Here is a 13,551-nt window from a genome sequence, read left to right as displayed (position 1 = left end):
CCTATTGTTCTGGACCGTATTTGGGTCCATGACAACAACGAGGATTCTTCGTCTGGTCCAGTTCTTCCTTTCTCTTTCGACGAAACGACCATCGTCAGGTTATTTATTACCAAAAACGGTCGAAAGAATTCGACTGCGGAAGAAGTGACTCCGGGCCGAAAAACCGAACAAAGAAAAACACAGGAAAAAAAACTAGAGTTTGGAGTTAGGGTTTAGAGGATCTAGAATCTGGTCCAGTTCTCCTTGGGTACTTTTTAGTATTGCTCAAGCACATCTTTCAAGTTTATGCGCACCTTTCTCCGGAAATCTCTTCTCCCAGTTATTAGCTTTAAAATATTCTCAAAACAAAAAGGTTAGCTTTGGACTAGTCTTCTCCGTGTCTAGTTCTACTTGCACTAACACTACTTGCAGGCTAAAAGACTCGGCTATGCAGTCATTCATGGAGGAGGGTGTAGTAGTACGTGGTAACTTCGCATGATGATGTGGTTCTGAATTTTCTGATATCAACCACGCGCACGCCTCTGTTCTTTACCACTGTTTACGTCCACTGATCTGAGTCATGGCCAAGAGTTCGAACATCTCAGGACGACTGTGTAACAGCGTCTCTGACAACTTGTTACCCTGCAACTCGGTACGAAGAGGGGAGACCAAAACTCGTCAATAATAATCGAGTTACTTCCTGTACTATCAAAAAGAAAAAAAAACTCGTGACGTTTTATAGGAGATTATCTTTTTTTTTTGTTGAGAATCGGAGATTATCTTAGAGCTTTTTTTTTTAGAGGATCTTAGAGCTCAGTCGTCTTAGAGCTCAGTCGTCTCTTTCACAGCTAGGCCGTTTCCTCTCTAAAGCTAGATTCGTGAGTCGTGGGCTGCGGGCCTGGGTTCCCTTTGTTTCTACTGGGCTTTTTTGCGGTCTTGTGGATCGGCCTTCTTGTTGCCTGCCTGTTCGCCTTTGCACTGATCCAATTTATGTCGTCTGTTCCTTTTTTTTGTTTGTTGCTGGCCTATTCTTTTTCCTCGTCCGGCCCGTGTCTCTGTGTATACGTACAGGAACAAGTTACTACATTCCCTACAAAAAAAAAGGAACAAGTTACTACGCGTGAACCCCTCAAAAATAAAAGTTACTACACGTGAGAAACTGAAGAGTCGAACGATGTAGCAACTTAACCGGTTTTAAGTTAGTTTATTGCCAAAAAAGTTTCCGCTTTAAGTTAGTTTATTGCCAAAATTTTATTTACGAAATGGTCATCGGGTGTCATTTGTTGCCAAAGGAGGTCGAGATAATCGACCGAGGAGAACACATTAAAAACAGATAAAAGAGACGAAAAGGAAGAGGGGTTCAGAGCTTACAAGCACGTACTGATCTCAAATCACTACTAAACGGGGGGAAACAAACTCTCTGGAACGGTGTAACAGAGCCTCGCGTATCCCATCTACCACTAACTGGACGTGAAGAACACGCCCTTTAGGTCTTTCCACGCAGAAAAACAAGACGGTCAGTTATTCTTCATGTGGAAAAGGAATCCCTGATCTGACCAAGTGACCAGCTAACAACGCCTGGCCATGAATGTCTGCAATAAGTACTGTCGCTGGCAAGGTTAATTTGCCTGCAGAACAGGGTAATTCGACTTCCACGACTGGTCACTCAGCCACGACGTCGTTAATCAACCAGAAGAGGGAAACACCCCGTTTAATTCCTTGTGGCTCTATCGATCAGCCTGGCTGCACAGTACTCGACCGCTGCAGTCCGGCAGCGACGGCCGCCGGTCGTGTATGCCTGATGACCCCGGCCGTCCGGGCAGGGATGACACAGTAAGATCTGAACGGGGTTACTGCATGGGTCGACTTCCTTCATTTAACTCATGACTGACCGGAGCCGTGCATGCCAGCAGCTGCAGGTAAATACCTTTCCGTCTGCATGTATAAGTAACACTGAATTCCCGCCACAGGCACTAAAAAAAAGGAGAGCCAGCAGCAAGAAGAAAACAGCCACGATGAGATCCAAGTCCTTTCTGCCGCCGCTGCTCGTGTGCTTGGCAATGGCAGCTGCTGCGCCGCGATCGGCGGCGGCGGCGGCGGCCTCCGGAGTCGCCGCCGTTGGCGGGGGTGGGATCTTGCATGTCCCTACCGCTGCCGAGCTGGCCCGCTGCCCCCCCGGTTGTGGGGATGTTCACATCGTGTACCCTTTCGGGATAGGGCCGGGCTGCTTCCGGCAAGGCTTCGAGCTCACCTGCCACAACAACAAGCTCTTTCTAGGCAACAGTACTACTCAGATACAGGAGCTACACTACGACTATGTTGAGGCCTCCTTCGTTGAGCTCAGCGTCGACATGAGACCAGGTGGGGACGCCTATTACGTGTCGTGGGAATCCCCTGTCAAGGGCCTTACTCTCTACAGATATAACTCTCTGTACGTGGTTGGGTGTGGCGTGGACGCCTACTTGTTCGACCACGACACCAACCATCTCATCGGTTTTTGCATGAGCGTTTGCCTGGAAGACAGGGAGGCCATGGAGAAGGACGATGATGCGCTCGCGGGAGATTCTGCGCCCTCGAGTATGATGTGCAATGGGCAGGGCTGCTGCAGCATTGCCTTGAAACAGAACCGGCGAGCCCTTGCTCTGAGAATCGGCCGCCTCCGTGATGGCAAAGCGCAAGCACATCATCAACTGCTCCGTAAAGTGAAACTTTTCTTGTCAGAAGAGTACTGGTTTCAGACGCGTGATCTTTACTCGAGTCGAATACACGGGATCCAAGAAGGGGCGATCTTCCTTACAGCTTTCACGGACCAACCGAATTGTAAAAGCGCCCAAATGGAAAAATCAAGTTACGCATGCAGCAGAGGAAGTACCTGCGAAGATAGCCCACATGGAGGAGGCTACTCGTGTTGGTGCCAAAACCAAGGCCGCAATAATCCTTACACTGCAGATGGCTGCATTCCAGGTCATCTCACTTTCCCCGCTCCCTGTTCCACAAAAACAGAATGTGTTTGTTTTCCAAAAGACGTACTCTACATAAAAAAAACTGATCTGATTAATTTAGGTGCTTAGGTAGATGTTTTTCCTGCAAGAATAGGTAGCTTAATCTAATATCTAATTAAAGTAGCAGAAATTATATTGATTTAAAGTTATCGTACGGCTGAGAATAAATCAAACCCATCGCTTGAACACAATTTTATATAAAACCCCTTGCTCAGCCTCCAATTGGCAAGGATTACGGCCAAACAAAAACGATTCGCCGGTAAAAAAGAAAAATAGTTATTTGTCCAAATTATTTAGGGAATTTTTACGGTACCCTGGTACTCCCTTGGAGTAGATGGGAGTACCAGTCAAATCTGACCGTTCAATTGAAAGGGTAGTTTAGTCATTCTCTCTCGTGTTTACATCTAATTGCCGACGAAATCGTAGTACCAGTCAAATCTGACCGTTCAACTGAAAGGGTAACAGAATCGCTCGCCGCCGCCGGCCACATCTTCATCTCATTCACGCCGCCGCTGTTGAAGATGTTCCTCGCATGCGCGCTCTATCGCAGGTGCACCCTATTGTTCGCTGGCCCCGTGTGTGCGCGTCCACCTTGCCGCCCCGGCCGCTGTGTGAGATGCGTGGAGCTCCAGAGAGATCTGGCTCTGGGATGCATACCCTGTTCATGACCGTGTGACTGCGTCGATCGCCGCAGCTTGGTCGAACCGTGGCCTGGCAATCATTAATTCATGCCTAGAGCTAACTAACTGAAAACCTGACCCTCCGTTGCAGGCAGAACATGGTCGCCGGCGGCACCTTCTGTGAACTGTTAACTAGGATCAAGTCGAATCTCTATGTAGCAGCCTCGATCTAACCTAGGTACTGGATGTATGAACAGCGTTATGAGCATTCTGGCTAATTGCCTTTGAAATTACGTTTTTACCCCTAAATTCAGATTACTCCGTAGCTTTTTCACACGGTACTTCATCTTACTCAAGTTGGAGTACCAGTTGAGATCAGCCATCCGGTGCAAAGAAATGAAGGGCCCATATTAATTTGAGGATACTATGAAAGATGATTGTACGGAGTCCCTTGATCGTATAGATGATTTCGACTAGAACTACTTAGATTTAAACAAACATACCTATCTAAAATGGTGCCGATACAAAAACTTTTGAGGCTAATCGGGTAGAACGGTGCCGATATGGACGCCGTGACGCTAATCGTTAGGACCGAAGGGATAGGTAAACGGATTTGCATTTGATGATGTCACTGCGACATCATGGTGATGCCAGCAATCAAACAAATTGGCAATTGCTTACGTAGGATCTCAACGAATTGCAAATTAACTAGGCTCCTATGTTGCGGAAATGGTAGTGTTTTTGGACCTGCACTTCGTCGCACATTCTTTTCTCTGTCTGTTTCCCTTGCTCTGTTTCAGAGACTAGGCTCTCTTGTCATTCATTTTGGAGTAAATTTTATGGAACCACAATTTTTGTGGCAGCTGTCTCACAAAAGCACATTTTTTTGGGCAACTGGTCTCAGAAAACCCTAATCTCGATAATTAGCTGCTTGATAGAGTTTTCGACAACCCGGGCCACCACTAAGATGCCACGTCATCTTTCTCGGCTCTACATCGATTGATGGACGCGACAATCATCACAACATTAAGTTTTTAAAAGAGTAAATTTCACAAAACCTCACATTTCAGGGCAATCTTCTTATGCAGCCCCCACTTTTGCTGATTTGTCACGAAAACCACAGTTTTTCAGTCACATTGTAACAACAAGCACAAGATAACGAGTTTAGGCAATTTGATAGTTTTTCTTACATACCGCGCCCACCTGTCAGGTGACACGTCGGACAAACCCGAAACGATAGCCCGTTAAGCCGGGCTCTACAAGCTTCCCTCCACCCTGAGCGGCTCAGCCCCTTGATCGGCTCGCTCCTCCATGCAGATCGCCATCGTAACCCCACCGGCGCCTAAGCCGTCCACCTCCTCCGCCATCCGTTCCCTGACCGCCGCGAGTCATCACGTCGCCGCCCTCCATCGCCATGCGCTCTCCTCCCTGACGGCCTCCCCCTCATCCGCTCTCGACCACTTCTTGCCCCAAAATTTGTGGTTTTCTGAAGTTTACTCTTGAATAAAATAAAAGAGTAAATTTCACAAAACCACACTTTTTTGGGCAGTCGTGTCGCTAAACCACAGTTAACGAAAATCCGTCCACATAACCACACTTTTTGAGTCAAGTTGTCTCGGCCAACCCGAAACCGGTTGTGTATGCATGTGGTTTTACTTGAATCCTTACAGGTGGGGCCCACCTGTCAGACGCCACGTCGGCCCTGAAAACTTGCGGGAGTGAGAAGGAGGATGAAGGGTTTAATCACAGGCTAACGGGTCGGGTTAGGTTGGGGCCGACGTGGCATCCGATAGGTGGGCCCCACCTTTGAGAAATCAAGCAAAACCGCCAAGCCAAACAAGCCCGTCTGCAAAGCTACTATCTTAATTTTGAGAGGGACTTTGAGTTTCCAAATTATTTTCTTGATGGGCACCACCACCACCCCCCCCCACGTGTTGACCCAATAATCAACATACTCCCTCCGTACCATATTAATTGACGAAATATTACATGTCTCTAGACGCTTTTTGGGCATAGATACATCCATATTTGGTTAAATTTGAGTCACTTAATATGTGATGGGGGTACTTTAGTACCGAGTAAGTAGCAAAAGACGTTAGCTTCCACCAAAATCCATCTTATTCGTCATCCATCTTAATAGAGATAAGTCGATCCACAGGTGCCTTTGGCCATAATCCGGTGATTGTCGGGTTCTTGTGCGTCTTCATGTGATTGATCTTTGGGCAAACCCAACAGCAAGAAGTAATGTTTGGGGTACCATTCTGAAAATTTTCGCCACAATGGAATGCCTCGTATGCACAATATAGTAAAATTACCCATTATCAGAATGAGCTCAGGTGACGTAAGGCCGGTGATAATGCGGGCTATGGGAGCCGCATCCAACCCCGCGATATTGTTTGTTGAGATGCCTATCTCCTAGCCATGTATCCTCCCAAAATTGTGTTTATGCGCCACTATGCAACTCAAACACTCCTCTCCCCAAGAAGATCCTGCTTAATTAGCCCTCGTAGCGCACGTCCTTCCAAAATGGAGAATCATTTGGATTGATTTGGACTTGAGCCAACGTCTTTGAATGGAGGTATTTATTTCTCCTCCTTGCTAATCAAAATGAGTTCCTTTACTTTGGTAAAAAAATAAATGAGTTTCTAACTTGAGAAAAATAAAAGGGTCCATTTTCAGTCTTACACTCTCTAGCAAAAGTTTCCTCAAGAAGCTTTGGTTTAAGTGTGTGCTCTTTGCTAATCTGAGTTATGGATTACAAAATGACCCTAGGGGTGTTTGTAGGAACAAGATCATGTACACATGTCCCAATTAATTTTGTCATGGAGGCTAGGAAAGGTAAATTGGAGGCATTTTAGTTTTGGTGGAAGGACGATGTGTCTTCTTCCCACTAATGGGCTAGAATGCCTTTTGGGCTTTGTCTTTTCTTTTATTGACTTTTCCTTTTATTCTTGTACTGCATTTCTTCGGACGTCTTGGCTTTAGACTTTGCCGTCCCCCCTTTGTGGGGCAGATTTTTATCCCTAGCAACACCCTTATATGGACCCGTACTATACATACGGAGTAGAAGATCAGATTCTGAGTCATCACTGACATCTCACTATTGACGTACTCCCTCCGCTCCATAAAGATTGGCACGACTTTGCACTAGAGCTAGTTCAAAACCGTGCCAATCTTTATAGAACGGAGGAAGTACCAGTTAACGCATAATCCGCCTGGTGAGACACAAACACCGACTAACTACCTCAAGCAAGCTTGGTTCTGATTCAAGTTATCTTCCTCTCCTAAACTAGTGAAACATTTTGAATTAATCAGTTGTTTCATGTAACCGCGCCGTTACTATCACGGGTACTCCATTAAAATTTACAGCACATTATTTCTTTATAGTTCTATAGCAAACATTACACCAGTGATGAAAAACATACACACACATTAATTGTGTACCGTATCCATTTCTATATAATTTTTCTCTGACTGTTTCTATATATATATATATAGCAATTCCCATTTTAAAGTATGCATTCTCCTAACTTATTTCTTATGTGGTTGTCAATCTACTTGGAGCAGTTTACCAGCCCAATCCCAAAGGGAAAAATTGCAAGATATCATGTGGGAACACGAGCATTCCCTTTCCTTTCGGTATTGAAAAAGGTTGCTACGCTCTTGAAAAGTTCCGACTTAACTGTACAAGAAACGTCACATTTCTCGATCGCAGAGTACGATATCTTGTGGCGAATATCTTTGTGAACGAGGGCTATCTAAATGTTAGAAAGTCAAAGTTCATAGACAGCTTGACCTCCTATGACTACGAAGAAGAAGAAGAGACAGTTGCCATACGAAAAAATGGGACAACGATGAAAGAATCTGACCGTCCACTGTTAGATCTATTCGATGTAACCAAAGAAGATGATATGAAGATGTTGTGGGCTGTCGAAAACATGACCTGTCCGATGGCAAAACAGTTAAGTCACAGCTATGCCTGCCGCAGCAACAACAGTGACTGCCTAAATGTCATCCGTGTGAATGACACGATGCAGCTTGGCTACCGTTGCAAGTGTTCTCAAGGCTATGTAGGAAATCCATACACACCAAATGGATGCACAGGTACGTACAGTACATACATATACTTGTTGTGCCTTGCAGTTAAAAATTGCCGCGGTAGAACCACAATTAGCGGTACAGAGGAAATCAGTGTGTTATTCAGCGGTAGGTCGGTGATTGTGTCGATCGTGGTGCAACTGAAATAAAATTTGAACTCATATCTATCTTGTTTAACTCTGCATTTGCAATAAGCATGTATGTTTGTCAACGTCATTATAACATGTACTACTAGTAAAGACATCTCCAATAGTTGTAAGATAGTTATTGGCAAATTTAATTGTTATGTTTTTTTTAGATAAAAGGAGATTTTATTGAACTTAAAAATCGCATCAAGAAGATACATCAAACAAGTTTGCACACGGCCTCTGCATAGCAAGAGGGGAGGGGAGGAGCCGGCGGCTTGGGGGCGCCGCCCTAGGTTAGGCGACGCGGGGGCTTGGGGGAAAAAACAGTACATACATATACATACTTGTTGTGCCTTGCAGTTACTGCGGTAGAACCACAATTAGCGGTATATACAGAGGAAATCAGCGTGTTATTCGGTGGTATGTTGGTAATTGTGTCGATCGTGGTGCAACTGAAATAAAATTTGAACTCATATTTATCTTGTTTAACTCTGCATTTGCAATAAGCATGTACGTTTGTCAACGTCATTATAACATGTACTACTAGGAAAGACATCTCCAATAGTTCTAAGATAGTTATTGGCAAATTTAAAAGTTTATGTTTTTTTTAGATAAAAGGAGATTTTATTGAACTTAAAAATCGCATCAAGAAGATACATCAAACAAGTTTGCACCCGGCCTCTGCATAGCAAGATGCACACGGCCCAACAAAACCGAACGATAAGAAAAAGTAAAAATCTTAATACAACGAACAAGAAAAGCACTAAGGAGCTTTTAGCCGAAGATTATGCTGCCACCCATTGTGGATAAAAATCTCCTTGAGAGCTCACTCCACTTGAGTACATGTGGCCATAATCATAGGCATGTCTACTTTCCGCTGGAGTAATGCCCAGAAACAAAACCCACAAGTACATTAGAAGATAACATGCATAAGAGATGGAGATTGTCGGTTAAATAACAATAATGTCGTCCTGTATAGACAAATTTGTCATATAGAAATTTTTAATGATATAACAAATATTAAATGAAAGAGAGAGCAAGGCTTCATGGATCGACATACAGGGGGCGAATCCAACAGGGTGGAAGGAGGCCCACCAATTCAGCTCAAACAGTATATAATATCATAGAATATCAAGAAAAGAAAGAAAAACTACTAAGGGCCAGCCCAAACAAGATACACGGTCCAGTAGCAGCATCACAAGGTGAACTTGTCTCACAATCGATTCTTCACGTTCCCAGGTCGTGGAGTCGGAACGGCACTGACGCAGAGGTCACCCCTTGAGAGCTACCCACCCCTTTTCAGTTTTGCAATTCTGTAGTTTTCACGTGGTTCTCAATTTACCAATCAAGTTAGTCAATTGTATTTGCGGCCGTGCGGAAAAGTTACGCCACCCCAGCAAAAATCATACGAGTATATCCGCCATTGATCGTATATCATCCTCACTTCCATATTAATTTACAGATGTTGATGAGTGTGCAATTCCAAATATTTGCAAAGGCACATGCGAAAACCATCCTGGATGGTATAGTTGTAAAGGTTGCGCTCACGGAAAAGAGTTTGATCCAACAAAAGGGAAATGTGTGATGTCAGCTAAGAGACGCAACCTTATTGTAGGTAAGTCATATCTTACTAAAGTTATTACAATTTATAAAATTGCATAATCCTTTCGTAACTACGGCTTCACTTGAATGCATAGGTATTGCAATTGGAATTGGTTGTGGCCTTGTTGCAACAATACTTGCACTAGGTACAAATGCACTCGTCAACAGGTGGAAGACAAGCATACAAAAGAGAGTTCGAAGGGCACACTTTAAGAAGAATCAAGGACTACTTTTGGAACAACTAATCTTGGACGAAGGCGCCACGGATAAAACAAAGATTTTCTCTTTGGACGAATTAGACAAGGCAACCGACAACTTCGATGCCACTCGTGTTCTTGGTCGTGGAGGGCATGGCACGGTCTACAAGGGGATTCTATCTGATCAACGTGTAGTGGCCATCAAGAAGTCCAAAATGGTGGAGCAAGTTGAGATAGACCAATTCATCAACGAGGTTGCCATTCTCTCGCAAATCATCCATCGCAATGTGGTGAAGCTTTTTGGTTGTTGTCTCGAGGCTGAGGTCCCCTTGCTAGTTTATGAGTTCATCTCAAATGGCACATTGTACGATCTTCTTCACAACGATCTCGGTGTCAAATGCTTGCTTTCATGGGACGATCGCATCCGGATTGCAGTAGAAGCTGCAGGTGCTCTTGCTTATCTCCACTCAGCTGCTGCGATACCAATTTTCCATAGAGATGTCAAGTCTTCCAATGTGCTCCTAGATGGAAATTTCACTACGAAGGTTTCTGACTTTGGAGCTTCGAGATCTCTGTCACTTGATGAGACTCATGTGGTGACAATTGTTCAAGGCACATTTGGTTACTTAGATCCCGAGTACTACCACACTGGCCAACTAACGGAGAAGAGTGACGTTTATAGTTTTGGGGTAATACTCGTGGAGCTCCTGACAAGAAAGAAGCCAATTTTTATTAATAATGTAGGTGCAAAACAGAGCTTGTCTCATTACTTTGTGGAGAGTCTTGTGCAGGGAGTTCTTATGGAAATAATGGATTTGCAAGTTGTGGAAGAGGCAAACCAGGAAGAAATTGATGATATTGCCTCAGTGGCGGAAGGATGCTTGAAAACCAAAGGAGGAGAAAGGCCTACCATGAAAGAAGTAGAAATGAGGTTGCAAAACCTTAGAACTACTAGGCTAAAGAGGAACCAACTTGCCCGAAAGAAGGGTGGAGCGATTGAGCCTTTTCCGTGCTCAGATATCAATAGCTCTGATGCACGTACCAACTCTGCCGGTACCGTCGACGTACCATCTTCATGCATCTCTGGAATTTACAGTTTGGAGCAAGAATTCGCCAGCCTGCCCCGCTGACCATATATGCAACAACAGGATCGATTACTTGCTATGATCGGTGCATACATGTTAGTTTTGGTGTTATATATATTGCGCAAGTTAAATGAGTACGTATCTCATGTAGTTGTACTTCTTATGTATTCCTACGATACATTTGTAAACTTTGTGACGGTACATATGTAAATTATTTTAGCTGTTTAGTGGTACCCTATGTTTATCTTTGATTCATACACCCTCGAGGTACCTGACGGTAGTAAGCTATTTTGTTCCAGTAAGTTTGTTATTCACCCCCCAGGCATTTGATTTACCGAGACTCGTCAGGGACGAGTCGGACGCCTCAGGCACTCAGCTGCACTTCATAGCAACCAACCGTACCGGCCAGGCCGACGACTGATCGAGAATTAGTGGGTTGATACCTAAAGAACTAGAAGGTGCGCTTATATTACATATACAGTCATTACGAAGATGAGCGGAAAATCTAACTAGCAGCAGCCGGAACTAACTATAATGTGTCATGGGAGACCCCTGTCAAGGCCCTGTACGTCGTTGGCTGTGGCGTACATGGACGCCTACTTGTTCCATCACGGCACCGACGACATCATCGGTTCCTGCATCATCGCGTGCTCGGACGATAAAGCGACCACGGAGAAGATGGGCATCTATTATATACTAAAATCATTATGAGGGGTACCGAGGGGAGGTATCACGTTGATCCACGTCATCAAAATTATTATGTCCGTTGGATCTGAGATATAAGAGCCACAAAAAACGTTACTCCGTACATAGATGTTACGCTGCTACGCTTCGTTGATCGTGGCTTAAAAAAACCCGAATCAAATTAGGTTGATCGCGGGTGACCACGCGCATCACGGCAAGGCCACACGGCTGAAGTAGTCGCGAATGACCAGCTGAGTCCAACCCAGCCCAAACAGCATGGTACGTTAGGTCGTTAGCTTTGGCTTTTGTTAATAAAAAAATGTGAAACACGTCGGTAAAAAGACATGTGACGCGTGGCCTCTCAAACAGAAACGATCCCTATTACTGATGTGTCTCAAATTTCTCCAAATATGAATGTATCTATGTTTGAAAACCGTATAGATACATGTAATATTTCGACAAGTAATATGGATCGGAGAGAATAGTTAACTTTTGGTACTCCCTCCGTCTCATATTAAGTGACGAAATATTACATGTATCTAGCTAGACGTTTTTTGGGTATAAATGCATTCATATTTGGGCAAATTTAGATAACTTAATACGGGACGGAGGGAGTATAAAAGAAAAGTGAAACCGAGTCCCGGACGACATGTATTAAACGAACCATCAAATTCTAAGAAGGGACGAAGACCATCTAGGACTAATATGATGCGTCTTTTCTTTGAGCCGGAAAATACACCTATAATATATATATATATATATATATATATATATATATATATATGTATGTATGTATGTATGTATGTATGTATGTATGTATGTATGTATGTATGTATAGTTGTATTAGTTCAAAATCACAACAAATAAATGACAGGCATGTGTGTCATTTGTATGTGCTATAGCACAAGCATTATTGGTTATTACAAACGCAAAATTAGTAGACCGCACTACACATATATACTCAAGTAAAGTTCGCAGAATGCATCGCTATATAGTTAGAGCTAAAAAAAGGTACATTGAGAAAACTAAAATAAACTAATCACACTGCAACTAGAAGTTCAGAAGTATATCATGTTTTGAATATGACACAATATTTTATTTTTTACGTGGTTTCAGATCGTATGTATATTAATTCTAAGAAAAATGATTGCATGGAACTTGGCCTTAAATTTTAAGCCTGGCTACTAACTAATAACATCATGTATGACTGAATGATCCGCTAGCGAACCAAACACGATCTTATCAAATATTGCTACAAAGAAGCAATAAACCATTTTTTTGAGGGAAGACTGTAGGAAAAACCCCTAAAGTATATTGTGAGCACCATGATTTAAACTTGGTGGATGGAGTAATGCACCCATAACTCCACCACCACACCAATAGGTGTTTCTCAAAAAAATAGCTCAAATGATCTATACTTTAATGAGTATCGATAGAATAATCATGTAAAACCTTAATTTTGCATTATAATTTATTATCACGAAAACCCCACATACTAATATATTTTGGTATACACACGGCTATCAGTACAGACAACCGATCTACCAATTCTGCATGTGAACATAATTTTGTTTAGACATATATCACGCGTGATCAACTGTTTGGTCAAGACCAGCAAATGGAGGGCGATCTGAATTTTAATTACAAATACTAAGCTAATATCACCTACAATCAATTAATCGTGATCCAACCTCAGTTCTTGAGTTCAATATAAATTCACATACATATAAAAGATTATCTCAAATTGACAACAAATTTGACAAATGTACTTCCGTACATCTAGGGGTTGTGATCGATTAATTCTGCTTTTCTAAATATAATGGGGTTTGATTAATCATGTTTTTCTAACGGCCTAAATGTAAGCCGTATAGCAATACAAAATAATGACGTTTAAGATCTTTCCCGACCATGCTAGTGACGGATAACAACGTAGCTGTTATCAGTTTGAAAGAGAGGCGACGAGCCCTTGCGACCAGAATTGGCCGCCTCCGTAATGGCATCAGTGGCACCTTACCTAAACCAGATGAGCTTCCCTCTCAAGTGAAGCTTTTCCTGTCAGGCGAATACTTGTCTCCGATGGGTGATGCCTCGGGTCTGGTGGAACCAGAGACTGCAGGCGGGGTATATTTCGACTTGACTGTGATGGACCAGCCTTA

General features: G+C 43.4%; 1 protein-coding gene across 2 annotated transcripts; it reads left to right on the top strand.

Moving 5' to 3' along the window:
- Positions 1–1,959: 1,959 nt before the first annotated feature.
- LOC100830864 (wall-associated receptor kinase 2) lies at positions 1,960–10,966 on the top strand. 2 transcript variants are annotated; one of them, XM_010241207.3, is made up of 5 exons: positions 1,960–2,943; positions 7,169–7,705; positions 9,290–9,442; positions 9,525–10,315; positions 10,418–10,966. In XM_010241207.3, the coding sequence occupies exons 1-5, from the start codon at positions 1,995–1,997 to the stop codon at positions 10,754–10,756; spliced, it is 2,769 nt and encodes a 922-aa protein (XP_010239509.1). In that variant the 5' UTR covers positions 1,960–1,994; the 3' UTR covers positions 10,757–10,966. The 2 variants fall into 2 exon arrangements, with proteins under 2 accessions (XP_010239509.1, XP_024319356.1); XM_024463588.1 differs by having other exon boundaries at positions 9,525–10,966.
- Positions 10,967–13,551: the final 2,585 nt, after the last annotated feature.

This window comes from Brachypodium distachyon, chromosome 4 (genome assembly GCF_000005505.3).
Source record: "Brachypodium distachyon strain Bd21 chromosome 4, Brachypodium_distachyon_v3.0, whole genome shotgun sequence".
In the NCBI taxonomy this organism is placed as follows: domain Eukaryota; kingdom Viridiplantae; phylum Streptophyta; class Magnoliopsida; order Poales; family Poaceae; genus Brachypodium; species Brachypodium distachyon.
This window is presented reverse-complemented; position numbering and strand designations above follow the sequence as displayed.